Source organism: Aythya fuligula, chromosome 1 (genome assembly GCF_009819795.1).
Source record: "Aythya fuligula isolate bAytFul2 chromosome 1, bAytFul2.pri, whole genome shotgun sequence".
NCBI classification, from domain to species: Eukaryota; Metazoa; Chordata; class Aves; order Anseriformes; family Anatidae; genus Aythya; species Aythya fuligula.
The window spans coordinates 91,573,123-91,594,827 of NC_045559.1; the positions used below are offsets into that span (position 1 = coordinate 91,573,123).

General features: G+C 35.5%; 1 protein-coding gene across 1 annotated transcript in view; it reads right to left on the reverse strand.

The window, feature by feature from the left end:
• Nucleotides 1-1,706: 1,706 nt before the first annotated feature.
• Nucleotides 1,707-21,705, reverse strand: part of CBLB (Cbl proto-oncogene B) — a 133,017-nt gene continuing 113,018 nt past the window's right edge. The window contains exons 14-19 of the mRNA XM_032206243.1: nt 16,516-16,656; nt 12,194-12,282; nt 11,964-12,095; nt 10,481-10,618; nt 7,754-7,873; nt 1,707-2,387 (exon numbers count right to left, since the gene is read on the reverse strand). Coding sequence (XP_032062134.1) covers nt 2,125-2,387; nt 7,754-7,873; nt 10,481-10,618; nt 11,964-12,095; nt 12,194-12,282; nt 16,516-16,656 — 883 coding nt within the window. The 3' untranslated portion in view covers nt 1,707-2,124. The remainder of the gene's footprint in view (nt 2,388-7,753; nt 7,874-10,480; nt 10,619-11,963; nt 12,096-12,193; nt 12,283-16,515; nt 16,657-21,705) is intronic.

Here is a 21,705-nt window from a genome sequence, read left to right on the forward strand (position 1 = left end):
CTAGAGTGATGCTGTAAACAAACCAAATAAATAACAGGGTTCAAGACCACATAAAACATTCCCCTAGAACAAGAGAGAGACTAAAAGCACAGAATATAACTTCAACCAAAACTTTTCATAAGCTGTACTCAACACGTGAACCTTTAAAGGAAGCTGTAGATGCCCTTTTGTAGAACATAAACTCAGAATTGTTTACTCAATATGGAACAGAAACACTTATCTCTTCCCTATACCCTGAATTCCCCTAATCATCTTTTATCACTGAAACAAAGCAGATTAATGATAGACATACTATGCTTTGTGATACTGTAAAATAGTTTATTTAATTAGTTTTAAGAATAAGTTATTTGATGAAATGGTGGACTTTGAGATGTCACAGCAATTTCCACTGGATACTTCCAGTTACTTTGAATCTTGCAATTCAGGCATTTGCCATATTCAGAAATTTTAAGAACAAACGTATTGGCTGCTGAGATCTGATCCTGTAAGTGGTACAGCTTTTATCACTGGCTATGAGTGAAGGAGAAAACTGACAGCTGAAAGGGAACAATAAATATATAACTCACATCCAGCTTAGCACAACGTGAAAATTCTCATATACTGGTCACATCTCAAAATGTGAAAAATCTAACCATTGCATGGTATCTTTTCAACAGTAACAGAAGAAAAGAAGACTTGAAGTTTCCTACAAAAATGGGGAAGCAGCAATCAAAAACTATTCTGAAAATATTTGGACTCTTAACTTTCAGTGTACTAAGAACACAACCATCTTCTCTCTGTCTTTTCTAAAGTTAGAAGGATTTTCAATTTGGCTTGCATCATTTGGGGCTTAAAAATAACATGTCAAAGCCTGTAGTATCACTAGCCATCTAAAGCAAAGAAATGTATTTCCAACTAAGTAGCTGGAAAGCGAATGAATGAATTTGGGTATTAAACACATACTGGAGAATAGTGAAGTGTACGGAGGAGATTACTAAAGAACTCTGCAAAAAAAATATTGCTACAGTAGCATTAGGAATTAACAGTGCATCAAAATTTTGAAGTTTCCATGTTAATACAAACTGATCCAAGCCACAACGAACCACAGGATAATCACTCAAAAAATTAACCGCATTCTACTTTTCAGAAGCTAGAACTGGAATTTACCTGAATACCATTGACGTGATTCAAAAAGATTCCTTCTACTCTGGCATGCCTTAGTATACATACATCACAGAGAAGTGGTGTAATTAGTGTGTAATCAAAATGCAGTATATTATCACGTGCATTTGTTTTGTTGTTTGTTTGTTTTGAACATTTGCAACTGAATACTCAATTATTAAAGAGCTTTTACGTCAGAGCTCAGTATTACTTTATGAAGTATTGTAATTCTTGGTTGGGATATTTTTTGTTCTTAGTTGTAGAAGCTGTGTATAAAAAGACCTTGAAGATTACAGGTCATGAAATTCATGTTAAACAGAAAGCTGCCCAACATTACTGTCAAAATACCTTTAAAAAGGCAGTTCATAGGCATAATAATGTATTTTACATTCAGATATTTCCTCTCTCAAAAACAAAGGAATCTCAGAAGAAAAAAATAATCAGTAGTGAAGGCCACATACTTTTGCATTTGATGAGCTGAAATGCAAAAAACAGTTAAAGCATCTTGTAAAAGAAAAAAAAAAAAAAACAAAACACAAAACAACATAAACAGAATTTCTGGAAAGTGATGATTTAGTTGATGGGGTGGTCAGCATGGAAACTGTTGGGAATGCTACAGCAGAACTGACCGAAAGTACAAGGGGATATGAACATAGTACAGGCATCAACTAGAAAACTGTAACTTGCCAACTTGTAAACAAGAAAAAGCATTTCACAGATTAAAAGTTCTAGGGAAGTAAACTTCTTTAAATTATTTTGTCAGTTCAACCCTGATTTAAAAAAGTATGGCTAGCAAAAATACATAAGCCTCAGCATATTTATAAGTCTTGATCAGAGCAGCCATGAGCCTTTGATAAACGGCTGGAAACAGACACCCTCCTATGAAAGATGAAAAAAAAAATATTCCATTCTCTTCTTTCTCTCATTCCCCAATCCACACATGTATATGTAGAATTCACATGCTCCAAGAAAATCTTCACACTACTATAGATTGAGACGTGGAGAGACTGGTGGAGGAAAACAGACGAACTCTCTTAAAATACTACGGGCCACGTCAACATTATTCTGGGCAATTTCAAGTGCCCTCTTGACTTCTTCAAAGGAATAACCTTCTCCCATAAGTTTTGCAATTTTTGCATCCACATTTTCCGTGGAACTGTCAGAGCTGTATGCTTTCCTGTGGTGTATTTCTGGTGCAGTCCTCCGAGGAAGTGGTTTAGGGGGCCTGGCTGGTGCTTGTGAACCATCTGTTTCAAATAAAGCAGATAGAAATCATTACAAATTGCCTTAAAAATTGTATTATAGGTAGGTCAAGCCTCAGGTTATTTAGCCTCATGAAGCAGTTTAAAAAGAAAAATTCTAAAGAAATGGGAAGAGAGATTTTAATTCACTGTTATATCTCATTTTAAAGTTTGGCTAGAAGCTGGAATCTTCAGGAACATCCAAAATAGAAATAATGTAGTGAAATACCATTTTAATAATATGGTAAGAATGTGCAAGTTATATTCTGAATTATCCAAAGCTGGAAGAAAAGGCAAGTATGACAAAACAGCAAAGATGGTGACAATTGCAGGTCACAATTTGAGAGGCTATCTACTCTCAACCTTCAGTTCTAGGACTTTTTCTTAGTCTCCTTAAGAAACTCAAAAAATGAATTATCACTATTTTATTCAGGTCGATAAGCCATGCTGAAGAGGAATCCAACCAAATATGCTTGAAGGAGAAAAATCCTTTGTTTATTGGTACATCTTGCAGATCCTGTTCAGTCAATTGGAGGTCATTTCATGCATAGCAGCAATGCAAAAATACAAATAAATACATTTCAAAAAAAAAAAAATATATTTTGTCCAGTTAATTTCAGTGTCAAGAACAGAACACAATCCTTCTTCCTCAATCCCCCTTTGGAAATCTCTCTCTTTTCCTTCTCTTCTATAGAAAGGTTACCTTCACAGTTAATGCTGGTGCTAAGAATCATGATGTACTGATGAAAAAGAGCTAATATTCAAACTTACTAATCTTCTGAGTCAAGAGTTTCATGCTCAAGTAAATTTGGTGCTTTACTGAAACCACTTTATCCTCACTGATTCCACAATAAGAAGCTTAAATACAAGTAGGCACAGCACAGAAAACACTTTCAAGAGCAAAGTATTCTAAAAAAATATATTTAATCCCTCAAAAGGGATTCTGAAAAGTTCCATCAGTGACTTTGATAGATAAATTAGAGGAATTTTTGACTGTGACACTTCCTGTTTACTTAGACTGACAGCAATGGCATTTTGCAGTGTTAAGTACTCCAGAGATCCTGTTTTTTTTATTGATGAAAGAACGTGGTATCTTCTAGCATTTCTGTTACAATACGGTAGTTATAACACTGGGTGAAGAGAACTGTAATTCAACAGGCTGCATTAAATACCTCAGTTCATATTATTACATGTCTAACCAAGGTATATTTCTCCCTCAACTTAGTTTCCATGTGTTTAGATGGGAGTGTTGCTATAAATTTAATTCAGTTTCTTAATTCAGAGAAGGTAAGCAAATAGTACTTTACGTACAACGGTGGTATTCATGTAACAAATGGATGAGAGTAGTTTGATTAAGAATTAACATTAAAGGGTCAAGGTTAATTTTGTTCCAATTGCATTGCTTATTTCCTGTGCAAATAGTAATGACAACCTGCAGATGGTAAGGTTTGTTTCATAATTGTTATGAATTTTTATCCCTGAATCATCTCAGAAGATGTGAAGCATTATATAAACACTAATCATTCTAGTAAACACACCTCAAGACAGATCCAAACCTGCGATAAAGACGTGAAAAGATCTATGAAATCCACTGAATTGAGAAATTAATTATAGCTCAGGAAATCTGGTTAATAACTAAAAACTAAACTAAATCAGAAACAAGTTCAAATTTCTCATTTCACCTATTTTAGAAAAGTCAAGACTAACAGAAGAATGTTCTTCATATTTAAAATAATGATATATCATGTCAAAAACAATCTGCTTTCTTTCACATTTTAAACTTTTTTAATATGAACATTTTGTTATGGACTTATCTACAGAGAATGAAATAAAAATCACTTTGCAAACTTTGTATTTTCTCTTGCTTGAAGTACAGAAGAAATTACTTATACATAGGTCAGATCTTTCTTTGTGTGTGTGTGCACTACACGAGGTATTTTTGCGCTAGTCAGTTTAACAGAGGTTTGAAACTTAAGTTATTTCTCATACGAAGCCTTTACTTTGCTGAAGCTTCCTAAGAAACTTTTTTGAGCAATCACATCATTTACAAAGGTCATTTTTAATTCTGTGAGCAGATTTGCAGCATACGTATTTAACTCACTCCAGTGACATCTCTCTATAGCACAGAGACTTTCAGATCTTCAGCCCTCTCTCTAAGTCAATTCCCATTATTATTATATTTTTTAAGTGCCGACATCTCTTTCAATATCTTCACATCCATATAAAATTTTAGCTGAAGCTGGGTATCACATTGGATCCTGAGCTTAAAGATACTAAGCCTAAGCTGCACGTCCATCTGGACACTGAGATAGAGGTATTTAAGCATAACTTCCCTTCCAACCTCCCCTCCTTTGATGTTTCAGCCACTGTGGATCCTTAACTAAAAATTCAAACAGATTTTCTAATTGTGTAATTCAATTAACAATTACCACAGCAAGGAGTCTCTTCTATCACTCACATTTCTGTAATTCAGCACTACATTTAACCCTTAGGAAATTGATAAGTATAAAGCCAGAGACAGGCTCGTTTAATAAATGTTTAATAAGTGTGGAAAAAACTGTGAGGTGTGAAAGCTCCGTGACACCATGGGAGGAGACTATTTGTAACGATGCTAGCTGTCCTGTTCCTTTTTGCATGGAAATGACCCTTGCTGCTTCTCCAGTATGTTCCATGGTCTTTCACCAACGGACCGAGAAGCACCGGGGAAAGAGGCAAAGAGAGAAGCTGAAGGGTGACAAGGGCTTGTTGTGCAAGGCCCCCTGTGGAGCAGTGGCAAGCAGCCACATGTAACTGGGGTACAGGAACAAAGCACACTGAGGGGACATCTATACTAAGGAACAGGCAGAGCTGGGAGAAAGGAGTAACTGAATATATTGTTTCATCGCGCTGCTGGGTATGATCTTCATGTTTTACATTACTGAGGCAGACAATTCTCCTTAGGTTTAATGGAAATCTACCCTGAAACAGTACGCGACCTCACTGCATACCCCTGGACCCAAACATTTTATTGTAAAGAAATTTAAATTTGCATGCAAGTGCTTTAATGAGGCCAGATGAGTGAATAGGAATATACTATACTTAACTGGCCATAATGTTCTTAACTAGCCATTTGAATCAATGTCTTACAGAGTACCTAAACTCATTAAAATACATCAGACATCCATACTAGGGGCCTAATTTTCTTCTACCTTTCCCACATGTCATTGGCTGTGCTTAGGTAAAATACCAGTTGAAAAAGCAATCTCATTTGCCTTGCTTTTATTGCAATAATTTAAAAATGATGTATTTAAGATGTTTGAAAAATTATGCCTTTGGGATAGTTAGGTGTATAGCTGAGAACCGTTTCTTGTGTTCAATACTAAATACATGGCTGAAGTAGAATGAATTTGTCATAGCATATTAATAATTTGGTTAAACATCAGAACTGCAGTCTTATAAACAAATGAATCAAAATGAAGCACAGAAGTCAAAGGATTCTCAGTGCTACTATAGGGAGCCAGTGGCAAAAATGTAATTAGATTTTAGAGTGAACTACATTTCCTTTCCAGCTAGTTCAAAGAATCACCCCACTAAAAGGCTGAAATGAAGAAAAGTTTTCTAAATGAACTGATTAGTTCAGAATAAATACAAAAACTAAAGTTTTAAGTAGAGGCACAATCTATAGACTGTATTTTTTAAATCATAGAGTGAGGCCAATCAGTTAACCTTGAAGCTCATCAGTTCCATCCTATAGAAATAATTCCACTGTAAAAACAACTTTCCAGTTAAGACTATGACATGATCTACCACACAACTTTCATTTAATTGAAATTAAATTGAAAATCTTGCTGTATATCATACTGATTTAGAATTATATTTATAGTAAAAGTAGATGCATTTAGATGTTGCAGAAGACAGCTGTGGGAAACATACAGATAGAATAGTATTTATTAAGTGACATCAAAAAGCTCTGAGAACTTAACCAAAGAACTTGTAGTAATTTAAGACAATTTTAAAAATTGTTCTACCAAAAAACCACAGGGGAAAAAACAATTTAAAAGGTAATCATAATTTATATTACAAAAGAATTTAAAATTTCCTCAAATAGATCAGGCTAATGTTGTAAGGCAAACAGACCCCTCACGGTGTCATGTATAAAACATGTATTACAAAGCCAGTTTTTTCTCTAACAATGAGAAAAAATGAGCAACAGTATTATATTAATAGAGACATCCTCCCAAGAGTGCTACTATTTACCAAAGGCATCCCACTCATTCTCAGATGTGCTATTCATTGAAGATTCTATAGCACTCCTCAGGCTTACTTAGTCTCTCCTGTACTTTAAGTTGGAAAAAGATATTCTTTCCTACACCCAGCAGAGTAGAACTATGCATTCCTAAGAAGGAGACATATAATTACTATTAAAAACTGTAGCATTTTTCCACTTGTGATTGTTGCAATTAAGCACTGATGACGATTAAAATTGAAGACTAGATAGCAAGTCCCTTCATTTCTTTATGCATTAGAAACTACTTTTCACATACAATTCACAATATCTGGAGAATGAATAGTATTTAATGGTTCAAATTACCACTTGTTTTTTAATTTGTGATATCCCTCCACACAGCAAAACGGTACAGATAAGACAATCCTCCCCCTGCTCCATATACCATGCACATCTAAAGAAAAGAAAATTTGTCTACAAATTGGTGAAAATACATGGGAATACAGGTAATACTGTTATTATTTTATTTAAATGAATTTAAATATATGTCTTCTTTAAATAGCATTTGTTTTGTCTGAAAACAATAAGCAAAATTTCTTTGACAGAGGAATTGATTCTCTTTTACCTGTTCCACTGCAACCAGAAGACTGAATTTTAATTGTTTCTGGTTCTTGCAAGTTTTATTTAGAAGTATTTTAAAATTTTCTTAGAACCTCACACAGACATACTAGCAAAAAAAGACTGGAAATTAATAATACTGTAGACAGTGAAGCTACTTTTTTTGAGGAGCAATAAAACATAAAGCTGGAAGTGAGAGGCATGTGATCCCTGAAGGACTTCTGATCTCCTGTGAACTTCAAAGGCAGCAGCCAACTCCCTGCTTTTCTCAAAAAATAAGGAACACTAGGACTCACAAAAGCATTCTGCTTGTCAGCTAGTGAAATTAATGCCATAACATCTACATAACCCCACAAAGGCAGGTAGTTTCTTCTACCTATATTGCACAACTTTAATCTCTATTATCCTTTGAGGATTTTCTGTTTTTGTAAAGCAATATCACCACTGCCAATTGTTGCCCTGAATGACAAAAACCTCATTCAACTTTACAGATGAAAGTTACTTGCCTCATGAAGCTGTAATTTTCTACAGAAACAGTCTTCTACCTTACCTGAAGAGGCAGGAAGTTGATCATAGTCTTGAGATGTCCTATTTGTTTTTACGTTTTCTCCAGTTACTCTACGAGCTGGTGGCAAAGGAACGTGACCAGTTATCGGATCAAAATGGGGATCTGCAATAATAAAGAAATAAAGTGTCTTAGAATAATTAGAATTATTATCTAGGGAAGAGGGAGGGCTGATGCACAGAATCTAGGTTTAAAGTAGCCTCCTTTCAAAAAAGCTATGAATCCAAACAGAGGTGCTCCCCCATAGTGTGTGCATATCCATGCATACATCCAAGTCTTGAAGTGACCAAAATAAGGAGCACAACTCAAAGGTGGTCTATCCTGCACTGACAATTGCTCCTCTGCTAACATTTATGAGGTACCTTTCAATTACTCAGCCCTGACACTGCTAGGACTGTGGCTGGCAAAGTATGGAAGAGGCTGCAAGGCCCAGTGCAGCAAAATTAGAAGTATCCCTGCTAGTCTGTTTGGTTAGAGCTTGGTTAACACTTCAATATTTTGCCACCAAGACTGCAGGGCAGATTTCCTGTTCACATAGTCCCAGCTGCGGGGTAAACGTTACAAGGACTGCTGAAGGCTTTTCAGTTCTTTCTGATGATTATAGGAACAGAATTTAAAAAATGAGAGAACTACATAGGCCTGGCATATTGTGGCCTCCTTTCAAGTATTTTCAGTCTACTGAAGAGGCAGCTGACCAAACTTTTAATATCATCCTGGACCTGACTTCTACTCTTGACTCAAAATAGCGTTTGTATGTGTGTGCAACTTTTTGTTGTTATTAATGGTGAGATTATTATTCTAATCTCACAGTCTCTAATGGGCAGATGAGGTATCACCCCAAAAACTTGTATGGAAACCAATCCTTGAAACCTAATCATAAATTATTTGCAGTGGTTTCTTTGAAACAATGCAGTGTCAAATAAGTCAATATGGCTTTAGAAATACTGTAAGATAAAAGAAGACCAACTCACAAAAGAATCTATGCCCAAGTAGATGTGTACACTTACAAGATCAACGCAAATTAATTGTTGTGATAAGATTGCATTCACTATGCAAATATGGAGAACAAACGGCCTTTAATACATTTCCAAATTTTTAATTCAAAGCCATGGTTTTTGTTTTTGTTTTTGTTTTTTTTTTTGTTTGTTTTGTTTTGGGTTGGGTTTTTTTTGAACATTGTCATTGATTTTTATTTTTTTTTTTTAGATTATTTGGAAATAACATCAGATAATTCAAAACTCTCCGTACTTCTGGGAACTGCACACAGATCAACAGAGCTTGTATGCTTCTGGAGGTGGTGGCTTTCATTTTCCCCTCTCCATTCGCATTAGAACTGAATGGTGCGCTTTGGGTTTCTGCCTCAGATTGTACAACTGAGGCACCCATTCAGACTGGACTGCTATCGGTTACATTATTTTATTTTGAAGCATAGAAGATAAATTAGTCCCTTGCCCTATATTTATGATCAACCTTTACATCCTGTGATGTGTTTAGTCTTTTTACCTGGATGCATGCAGAGGCTTATACAAGAAAGTAATGCACCAAGCTGAGTTCTGCATTACAAACACACATAGTTTTGGTGAATTACTCGATGTTCAGGTCTTAATTGATGGTAAAATATATATGTAATAAGAACATTTCAAAAAGGGTCATTCTGGTTCAACCTAAACTAGCTCACTTTCATCCCACAGCTAGTATTATTCACAAGGATCAGCCAAACACCTTACAACCAGGCAGACTATTATGCAGTTGCACATAATTGCTCATCATCCATAGTCCTGCACTCCTGTAATACTACTGCCAAAACATTCAATTTAAGACTCTTCATACAGCCTCTCATTAAGAACAGATAGGAAGAGGAAGACATCTAATCACACCTCAAGGTAGATAATCACTGAAATATTCTTGGGACCAAGTAAACTTAGACACCATCATTTTTGGAAGCTTCTGCAGAGGAAACTACTTCACTTCAAAGACATGCACTATAACCCACAAAACCCTGTTGCAATTTATTGTCAGCAACAAAGGTATTCAACATAATTAACCTGACACTTGTCAACCCAAAGTTTATAAATGTTGAACATAAATTTTATGCCCTTTACAAGCAAATACTGAACAACAAACGTGACAGCAATTTGTGGGAAAAGATAGGTGAAAATTTGACTTATTACCAACAATGTTATGAACCACAGGGTTCTGCTGCTGTGTTCACAATTAAAATAGTTTTGCCACAAAATTTCACAGCAATAATTCTAACGAAACAGCATGTTGTTTTCCTTCTTTTCTAGTTTTTCCTCAAGTACCAACTTGGAAACAAACAAAAACATGAATTACATTGAACTAGAAAAAACAATGGAATTGACAAAAGGATACAAACTACTATCACAGATTACAACAGAAAACTTTATACTTCAGAAGTAGCAATTCTTACTAAAAAAGCACAATGTACCAAAATGTCCCGCCTACAAAAAATATTGACTTCATTTCATTACTTTGTGATAATGAAAAGGTGACCCTTTTTATATTCTGACTTGTTTCATCTCCATCATTTAAAAGACACACACACACAAAAACTATTTCTGATATTTTCGTATATTGAGGTGTACACAAAACAGACTTCTAAAGCCTGATGACAACATTATCATAGAACAGATATGCCTCTGGAGTACATAATAGTGAAACAGAATATGTTTTTTCCTTTTGTATTCCTACCAGGATGAAGGAACAGTTCATGTCCTGAAGGAGGTCGGCTTCCTGAGCCAGCAGGTTTTGTGTGCTCAGTAATACTGTGCCGAGCAGGTGGTGGTGGTGGTGGTAGTGAAGGGGGTGAGCTATCAAACGTATCTTCACCTGCATTTAGGAAAAACTTATTAGATGAGCAAAACTTCATTAAGCATCACAGAATAAAGAGCAAAGTTGAAAATTGATTTTTCTCTGGCTGCTGAGGCCCTTACTCCTAGGTTCATCTAGCAGTTCAGCGACTGTAGTAATGAAATTATAAGCCTGACTCTTACTATGAACAATCCTCTTCTAAAACATGCTCTGAATGACCTCTGTATTGCTCAATTTCTTTTCTGGGATGGGGGGAGAGATTTCTTTTAAGTGGCTCAGTTGCAAAGAGTGCATTGTAGTGAAAGCCTCACTGATTATCGGTACAGAGTAACAGCTATGTTTCAGCGGCTAGGAAAATATATTTATATTCAAACACCAACGGTGATTACACCCAATCTGCTACACTTATACAATGTGTACATGTATTTTTATCTGCTATCTAAAGGCTCTGACTCAAGGCATAAACTGAATCTTCTATGCCTGGCAAAATAATTTTTCCCTTACATAAAGGTAGAGCAGACAGAACCAAGGTTACCAAGAAGTACCAAGTATTTTTCTTCTGCTCTTTCACCTTCAATTCTGTATATTCTTACAACTCAGAACACTTCAGAGATCAGAAAGAGAATAGTGCAGGAACGTGGCAAATGTTCAAATGGTTTTATGAACCAGAAAATTGGATGATGGCACATACAGTACAGTCTCGCAATGATACAACTGAATTTGTCAATGACGGTGTGGGTGATGGTCAAGCCCAGCCCCAGTATATAGGCAGAGTGGCTTCTTTAATGCTTCTGACCTCAAAAATGTTAAGCTTGTTGGCTTTTGGTTGCGAGAGCAGAAATCAGGGGTGGGAAAGATAGCTGCTGGAAACCATAGGCAGCACTGAGCTTTGAACTGTCCCTTGACAGTAGACAAGAATCAGAAATAAACTTACTAATGTAACTCAATTTAGTTTTCTTTGACTTAAATACCAGCTCCCTTTCATTCATCTTTCTATATCATAAAAAGAACGCAGTTATTAAATCTACAATTGGAAAAACCCTCCATGCTTGCATTACATTCCAATGCTCAAACTTCGCATTAAAGGACAACAATTTTTAAACTGTTTTAGGCAAAACAATTTTCTTTTCTCTGTAGCTTGAATACAAATGTTGTTTGCCTTTTCATCTGTCTTGCATGAGGGCTTACAGACAGACGCCACACGCGGATCACTGGTAAATATTGATGTACAGCTGTAATATTTAGCCCATAGCTTGTTTGGTACTCTTAGCATACTCAACATTAGTTGTTTTTCAATGAACATGGCATTTGGTTAATCTAGGCTATGTTAACCATTAAATGTAATCATCAAAAAGTCTGCAACCTAAAGGGGGCACCAGAAGATCATAATCGGAGGGTGTCCTGTTGAGCAAAGAGCTGTGTTTTGGGTTGTCTCTGGTAGGAGGTCGTGCAGGTGGCAAAGGTACCGGAACAGTAGGTGCATCATAGACATCTCCTGAATGACACAATCACAAGAAGTGAATGTTTTCTTGCTGTACCCCTAGAACAGCACAGAGAAATTTTACTTGCTAAGGGGGGGAAATAAAAACGCACCTAACTCTGGATGTTTTGGTTTCTTCATCTCAGAAGTAGCACTGTGTGTTCCATTCGTTACTCCAGCACATTGACCATTCTCACACACCCTGGAGACAAACATTAAAAAGGAAGTAATCAACCAGTTAACCAAGTCTTAATTCCCAAAATTAAATGCCTGAGCTGGCAGTCCATTATATGGAAACAAATGAAAGACGACAAGCTGCATTAATTCTAAACTTTGTGGGTTTTATATTGACAGCAGGTACTGGTTAGCTCTCAATAAACTCTGAAGAATCATACCGCTTTCTTAGTGGGATAGTGACATGATTTAAGTAACTTACTTAAAGGCTGTACTACAAGACAGACGAAGAACTAACATTCAATATAGCCCTCATTTCAGAGGTCAAGTCAATGGTTTATTCACATATTTAAGTCACAAACTCAATCCTACTTCCCCTTCCCAGCTGTTAAGGTTTCCCCAGCACAAATATTAAGAGGGGAAATTTTGGTAGTTATCCACATTGAAACAAGCAGAAAAATAAATAAATAATAATAATAATAAAAAACAAACAAACAAACAAAAAAAAAACACAACAGAACAAAACAAAACAAGCAAATAAACAAAACCAACAGAATACTACAAAACATCAATCGAAATAACAAATTTCGACTAAAATCTTAAGCCAAACGTTTAAAATGAAAAAGTCAAAGCAGTTTTGCAGGCATCTAAATCTCTATGGAAAAACTAAGACTTCCTGATACCTTACTAGAATTTAGTATTTTTTTAAATGGAAATGTATCATTCTCTTAAAATTAATCAATATGAAAATTGTTTAAACTTAGATATCCATGAAACAAAGTACAAAGATACCTGTAATCTTGTCAGAAAAAAATATAATCTCTTGGAGATTATTTTTGTAAAAAGATTCTGCTCAAAGACAGCAGGGAAAAATATAGATCAAAAACCTTCTCATAGTACTAAATATTGTTTAAAAAAATTACAAAGAAGTGGAAAATTACTCCTGCCATTGGAGCTGCAGACCCTGCATGTTCAAAAAGAACTAGAGTGTTTCTCTGGAAAAAGGCCACCATGATAAACAATTCCAGTTTAAAAACTAAAAACCACAACCACCCACCACGTATCGTTATTATCAAACATTGGCAAATCTGCTAGAGCTATCTATATACAGCTCAAATTTCACATCTTGGGTTTTTACCAATAGAGCGAACATTAATAAACTTATCTCCTTTGGCCATATGGAAAGGAGGGATGAATAAAGGTCTGGAATCATTTAAAATATATAAACAGGAAAGAGGAAGTGAAATTGTTTCTGTGGTCCCAAGAGTAGTAATGAAATAAATGTAAGAATAATTACAAGACTTAAAGCAAAACAAAAAACTCATGGTAAGAGCTATTTTGTTGTGAATTAATTTCCCCAAGGAAGTGGTAGAGGAAGTGTTGCTTCTATCTTTGAAATTAGATTGGTTCAATCTCTCAAATACAGTGAATGCAACGCTTCCTTTGATGCCTCAGCATATATCCTAAATAACTAAGAATCTTTTCTAGTTTAATTTGAATCTACTTTGCATTTTCAATAAATTAATCAGCCCTAGGTAGTATGATAACCTAACATGGTATGACTTTAAAAATCTTCATAATGAGTCCAGTTATCAGTTTACAAATCTTGCAGAAATACCTGCTTATACTGACAGTAGAAAACACCAGAAAGAATAGCAGCAAATTAGTACTAACGAGCAAGTCTAGTCTTTTTCCTTTCTTTTCCTTTCAGAAACAGTTTTATTAGGAAAAGATACTGATTGCAAAAATGTATCATTCTCCTAATAGTAGCCTAGTTAGGCTAATGTTGAAATTCTTTCCCTCTCTTTCTTATTGCTGAAACTTGTCTACATGAGAGATCAACTGTAACAAACCAGACAATTAACTGATCTCCCATAATAAGACTGTGAATCATTTTCCATATTTTTCTTGTACTCTTTTTAGAATTGACATATCTGCTGGCAAAAGAGCAAGAAATCGTAGAGGTGATATTTGGGGGTAGAATGTGGAAGAATTACATAGTTTGTAAATTTCAAGACACTAAAAAAAAAAAAAATTGTAGGCTTCTGTGGTTACCAAAATCTCCAAGTACTGTCCAAGAACTGAGGAAGCAACACTAAGGAAGAGGTGGCAAAAGCATGACCCTGGGGGACAGAACTGAAAGGTGGTAAACATTTATGAAAATTAAAATAAATAAATCACCTTTAATAGTACTGCTAGACAATACTTAAAAGTTTTTCATTGCACCCCCTATGAGTTTAAAAAGAAGTGGGGATGGGAAGGCATTTTTTTTTTCAATAACTAAGCATAGAGCATCAACTAGAATCAAGATTGGTTTTGAAAGGTTTATCTCTGTTTTCACACCTAAACAGTAACGTTAGCTAAAAGGAGACATTTTAAGTATATGCAACATCATATATAAACAAATATGGATATAGAATTCAAAATTTTTTTTTTTTTTTTTTTAAATGATAGGAGAGTGGTTTGGTTTTAGGTAAAAGTCTTGTGAGAGAATATATTAAGAGTTGCAGAGCAATGTGAATAGCAAACAATCATTTTGTGCAGCAAGACCTGGATTACTGCCAAAAAGCACCATAAGTGAAGAGCAACTACGCTAGCTAAATAGTAAACTAAAAGCTACAAAAGCTTGGAAATCAGATTTTCATGTATAGCCTCTATTAATAATTCTAATGGTCTGGTGAAATACCATCATAGCCAATTGACACCAATCAATTCTTTTTCTGCAAATGAAGGATACCAGAAAATTAGAAGTTTCTAGTTTTCCAGTTGGTTATCTTAAGAATCTTTAAGCTTGCATCTACGTTAGTTTTTTGGTTCAGATCAGAAGTATGAATTAAAATAAATCTCTTAGTCATTCCCACTTAGAATACTTCGGTTTATATTTTAGAGAGGTCTCAGAGCATATAGCCTTGATTGCTTCTGGACAATGTTAACTCAAAAGTTGTCCCGTAGGAGCTCATCCAATGTGCTGCAATTACAGAAGAGTACTCTAGGCACAAGACCATGCTAGGACTAGTCTTCCCAAAACTAAAACTTCCCAAAGCATGCACTGTAGATGTATGGTCCCTGGAGTCAATTGTGTCACTCTACAGACTCACTCCTATTGCAGCACACCACTTAGTACCAGACACAGTCCTCGGCAGCTGTTAAACCGAGGTAATCTGTCCACATAATGCTCTCTTCCATTGCAAATGACTTTGTCTAAGAAAGGTTGCATCCTGTGTAACTCTACTCATACAAGCAACTAAGCCTCTATTAGGTGACTTTGCATGGTACAGAAAGACATTCTCACAAAAAAAAACAAACAACAACAACACTCTCCAATAAAAAATTGTATAGGTAAGGTCAACTAAGATCTTGGATTTTTTTTTCTTTGCTTGGCCAACATAAACAGTTTTATTCATCAGTTTTGTTTTTGTTGTTGTTGTTTGTTTGTTTTTCTCCCCTTAAACAAAAAAGAACATCTAGTAGGGCAGACACGAATTTAAGTGCTCAATATCACAGACCTAAGACAACTGTGTAACATTCACGTCTATGCAATGAAAGCTGGATCACCAGTTCTAACAGTGAGTCTACTTCTTAGCACTGCTAACCTGCATGCAAGGAGTGATCAGACTATGAACTTTTATCCATCTGTTGTAAACGTCTGATTGAACAAGTCTAAAAAATGTATTTAGCGATTTTTGGGATAAGAGATATCTTGAACTTTACTGATAGTGGGTTCTTATGACAGAGGGAAATAATTGGGCCTACAGGACCAATAGCGAATTGGCCCTTCCCCCCCCCCCTCCCCCCAATTTATGCTCTTCATTCCTGACATTCAGATTTTCTTTGAGATTCAAAGACCAAAAAGTTCACCGTGAATGAGACAGCCTTTAGTTGCCATGTCTCTTGGCTCCAAATTTTGCCATAATCAATTATCAATTCATAAGTGTGACACCTTGGAGATACTATTTTAGAACACGTTTAAAGCAAAAGAGATTTATTCCACCTGAGTAACAAAAAGGTTCTCTTCCTGAGAAGTGGTGTTCAAAGGCAAAAAATATCACACCACAGAGATATGATACAGTGAACTTCACAGGTTTATGATTGTGGTGGTGGTCAAATGAAACAGAGGCATAAATAACCCAAGCTTGAAAAGATAAGACATTTTAGAAAGCAGTCAAGTTTAAACATCATTGTAAATTTTGAATCCAAATACATTTTGAAAAAGGCAGACTTTTGTAAGTAAGTTGCCTTCAATATTACTAAATGACCTTACCGAGCAACAGGCTTTATATGACAATGAGATGGTTGTGAGCTCAGTATTGCAGGATGTGAAGAAGGAACTTTGTATTCATCATCATCATCTGTGTGATCCCTTGATTTATCAGACAGAGAATTTGCTGAGGGAAGAGAGCACCTATGGAGATGAGAAAAAGATCATTTCTGTTTTAACTGTTATGTAATTGTTCTTGGTAAAGTACAGAAAACACTCGTTAGCCTAAACACCTTTAATACATGTCTGCTATGTGTAGGTTAAAAAAAATGCCACTTCAAACTAGAACATACAAGGTTACTGGCTTTTTTGTCTCTGTGAATACATAGAGAATCAAGCAGCTCACCTTTTAACCATTAAACAGATACTTTAAGCAAGCATAACAGAGCAGAGAATTGCAAAGAATTAGAGTCCTAAATATGCACTTACAAGGCTTAAGCTGTTTGCACTTAACAAGAGAACTAAACAGAAGTTAATTCAGGGTAAATAGTATTTATCAGGGCTCAGTAAGGCAGTGAACTTTCAAACTTTCAGTCTTTTTCAAGCCATAATATTATTGAAATCTAAGAATTTGTTTGTGTTTAAATTATTTTTACTTTAAACTACAATTGTCCTTTTAGACAGCAACCTACATTACTTCTTGAAAGCAGTGGAAGTCCAGGAAAGAGTTGGACTTTACCGTCTCCATTCATAGGTAACAAGTTTTATCTGGAGAATACTGCTGGATGGGAGTTTTAATCGAGAACTAAAAACTAACTCCTACCACCTGGTTCTGTGTTATATGAGTGTAAACAAAACAATGGGCAAAAATTTCACTTTAGTGAGCACTGGCTGGGGAAGGAGATTTTGTTAGATATTAAAAAATGCAACTTATCTTGTGGCCTTCATAAGACATAGCAAGCTAGGTTAATTAACTAGAAGTCAACATCATTGTATTTTATATATACAGCTCCTCTGCTAATAGTGAATACACTGATATATAAAATCAATAAATCAAGTCATCTGGAACACAAAACGTTACATTAAAGACTTAATTTAACTTCAGTTTGATCATACATAAAACCCATGAACAGGCATTTGACTCTTAAACTAGCTGAATACTAAGAAGTGTATAACTTCAAAAATCATCTGGATATTATGTTATACAGTAAATAGTACCTTAATTCTTTACCACAAAAAAGGGTCACCAGCTGGAGGACTTCAAATAAAGATGTTTGATGCATTCATGGCCACTTTGATTTGTGGCTTGAAAGTATGGTTAAGGGCCCCTGAGCTGAACTACATGCCACATTACAAGGCACATCTACTTAATCATTTAGGGAAGTTCTTAAGAACCATAGGAAACATGAGAAGGAAGTGGACATAATTTCTCTTCCGATGGTTTGATTAGCTTTATTTTATCATAAAGGCAAAAGATGAAATGACAGGCTAAGCCCATCTCATTTTTTCCAACACAAGCAGCATCTGACACACACAGCACACTTCACAAAGGAAGAATATATGCTCTGCATGATTTCCTTTAGGTGATGCCACATGACTCCACAACATCCAGGTACTCTGTGAACAAAAATGAATAGCTAACTATCATGACTACCAGAGAGTCACTAAACAAACAAATAAGGGAGAAAGAAAAGAACAGAGAAAGATGGGGGCAGATGTGCTGCTTTTGTTTGAATATATTCAAAGCCTAGAGGTCCTGAGCTACTTCTAACCTGTCAGACACTCTTGCCTTCAGTCAGTAATATACTCTTAAACTCATAAACAAACTCACGAAGGATAAGAACCAACTTTGCAAATACGTTCCAGATAAAGGAATGAAAGGGTGAAAGGTGAAAGAAGGTTGATGACACTAAACTGCAAACTCTGTATTGCAGTTTTCCACCACCTTCTGTAGAGGGAGCAAAAGGTCTTCTGTATATACAGCAATGAAGTGCGAAATGCTTTCTCCATCTTTGATTTCCTAGTTGAACAGACAGTTTGTGTCACTGCTGTATGGCCATTTAAAGCAAGGAGAAACAAAACAGGACAAGGAGAATTCTGTAATACTCAGATAGATAGTTCAAAGACCAACAAAGAATAATTTCTTTCATTTCTTGGACACGCAATCTTTCTTATCTGCAGAACGTTCTGGATTGCCATGTGTTATACATGTGAAGTACATGTCTGTGGGTTTGATTTTTTGTTTGTTTGTTTTTTAAATAATCACAAATTGAATTGATGGCTTCTGCAGATATCAATATTAGTATCCAGACCAGAAATATGCAACGCCAACTGATATGGAAGCCAGATTGGTGGTAGTGTTTGAAGCCCACTTCAAAAGTTACAACTGGGAAGCAAACAAACAAAAACCTCTCCGAAGGCTCTATCTGAAATCAGTTACAGGAGAGATTTTGATTCCTGGGAATTAAGTTAATTTTTTAAGGAAATCTACAGAGAGGCTGACCACCACCTAACTAAGTACAGTATTATAGCTGAACTTAGATAGTATAGCTAGTTCCTTACAAAAACACTTCTCAGATGGGAAAGTGAGAAGACTCATTTACTGACAATTAGGATACCCAAGGAGTGAAAAAAAAAGAAAAAAAAAAAAAGAAAAAAAAAGTCCCCTCTTCACCTAGTTCATGCCCCTGCTTTTTTCTTATTTATTTAGTAGACCCAAGAACCTAACATATGTTTATCAAAGCAATGCCTTTATTCCACAGGATACTAGCATATTTATGATAAAATCAATTTCCAACATTACTGCACTGATGAGAAATCATTACTGGTTTGGAGTTATTAGAGACACATGTTCTGTGTCTCCTGCTTCTGAGTACAGTGTAGCCTTAGAAAAGCCCTTCACACTAGTAAAGTCTCCCTTTTGCTGTCTTTAAAGTACGGAAAATATTTGCAATGTTGTATATATTACATGTTTAATATTAGAAAGGTGCTTCTGATTTGTAAAGCAGCAAAAAGTTTAAGAGTGCTAACACATAACTAATATACTCTCCACTCGAGTCCTAAAATTGTCTTATACTTGCATTGTGTTTTATGAATTTTTCACAATTCATAGTTTAAAAAAATTGTATTGCTCTTCCAATTTACAATCCAGTTTTAATACTTGACTCCAAACCTCTTTTGCATTGCTTTATTAGTATATCCCATTTTCTCCATCATTACTGAAATTTCTTCAATATCGAATTGTTTTGTTAATTCTCTATTGTTCTTGTAGGATTAACTCTACTGTTCTACACAAAACCATCTAATAACTTTAGAAGGCAAATCCATTTATGTACAGATTTCATAATCTGGTGAGGTTTTCTATAATTACACTTCAAAAAACTTTATTACTTTTATGTCTTTAGAAGGTTTGTGTACCTGCACGCTGACCAGCAGACTGTATTGCAATATTTTCTAGTTCCCTTCCCCTACTCCTTAAGTGGAAATATTTTTAAATTGAAAGTCAGAATTGCATTCCGATAAGCAATGACTTTGTATTTTCTGGTTTGTTGAACAGAAGGCTAGATGTCAATCTATCTTATCCTACTGAGCACCAAAGGCAAAACAGGAAAAGACATGAGAAGCCATTTTTGTCAAATCACTTCAAGTCCAGCTCAGCTGTAATCTAGCAGAGCTTCAGGGAAAGCAACAACACACTCATTTAAAAGTATTTCAGGGAAAGATTCCCCTTCCTTCATTTACTGGTAAACCTACTCACAGAGCTTAGACACAATGAACTTGCAGTCCCTGTATTTCAGTCTGGATCAGACTGTACCTTTGAAAGGAATCTCTTCAATCTCCCCCACTCACCATACTTTGATTTGCACTGAGGAGTGCACAAATTGAACACCTTTCAAATTAAACAGAAAGACAAGACATTCCAAGAGTGCCCCTTGTATGTTCCGATTGCTGAAGGCTGTTCAAATTCACAGGGCAAGACTGTAGCTAGATGAACTACTGACCCATAACATGTACATTACAGACATCAGATCCTTGCTATCAATTCATCTTGTACAGACCCTCCCCTATACACAGTATTAGTTGATAGTGTACAAACAAAAGCTTTAATCTTGCAAGGCCTCAAGCTAACTGTTTTTCAGCAAAAGAGATGTTAAGTTATATGGAGCAAGTCAACACTTACCACCTGCTCCACAACAACTTCCCTTGTGCGTGCTTTACCCTTAAAACCCAAGTGTATATTAAAGCAGTGTGCCCCCATTCATAGCGTACACAATTTTTTCAAGGAGAATTATTCAAGAGTGGATGCTGCAACCAAACTCACTGACTTGTCAAGCTTAGCACACGTGTCCTGCAGAGCATCCCTTCTCAGGTACCTGGAACCCTTGTGTCAGCAGTGCTCCTTCTACAAGCCCCTGGAGAAGCACCGCAGCAAAGACCAATTTCAAGGAAGCCACGACTGCCAACCCCACTTTCCTCAATGGAACAATGACTTCACCTTCAAAGTTTGGTAGCATGGATAAAAGGGACAGCAGGGGGAGAAATACTTTTCTATGCACTTTTCCTCAACCAGCTCAAATCAACTAGATACTCCAAACATAAATATAGTATACAACAGGTACATAGAATTGAATGTCTCATTACATACTCAGAAATAGAGGCTCTCAGGTAAAATACCACTGCAGTACAAAGCACTTTTGAAACAAGGAGACCAATTTAAACTGATGAAGAAAAATGGGGCCTGCCTACTGGGAATAAAACAAATATTGTTTACCTTGAAAACTTCTAAGTTTGGGGGAAGAACTGTTCTGTAACATTGATGTTAAAGTTTTACTTTTTTTTTTTTTTTTTTTTTTGAGAACAAAATAGCAATTTGAACAAAATTGCTAAAAAACAATTTATCTGTCATAATTAAAGCAATTTGATAAAAAAAAAAAAAAAAAAAAAAAAAAACTTCACAGGTAGGCACAGCAGCTGAGTGGAAAATAAAAATCAGATGCTTAGTTAACATGAGCCCAGCATTTCATTACTGATGTATAAGAAATAATAACCAATTTAGTAAAAATGAAAATAAATCAGCACTGTTTCCAGAAAAAGACACTAGCAATTTTATCTTAATGTAATTTATTTTTAAAAAGTCTTATTTGCAATCTCATATTTATTCAGAAAAAAAATGATCAAATAAGTAAGTACGGATGTCTTAGAGCTTCAACTAAGGCTCATTTTACCTCATTATTATTTACATTATGGCATTTC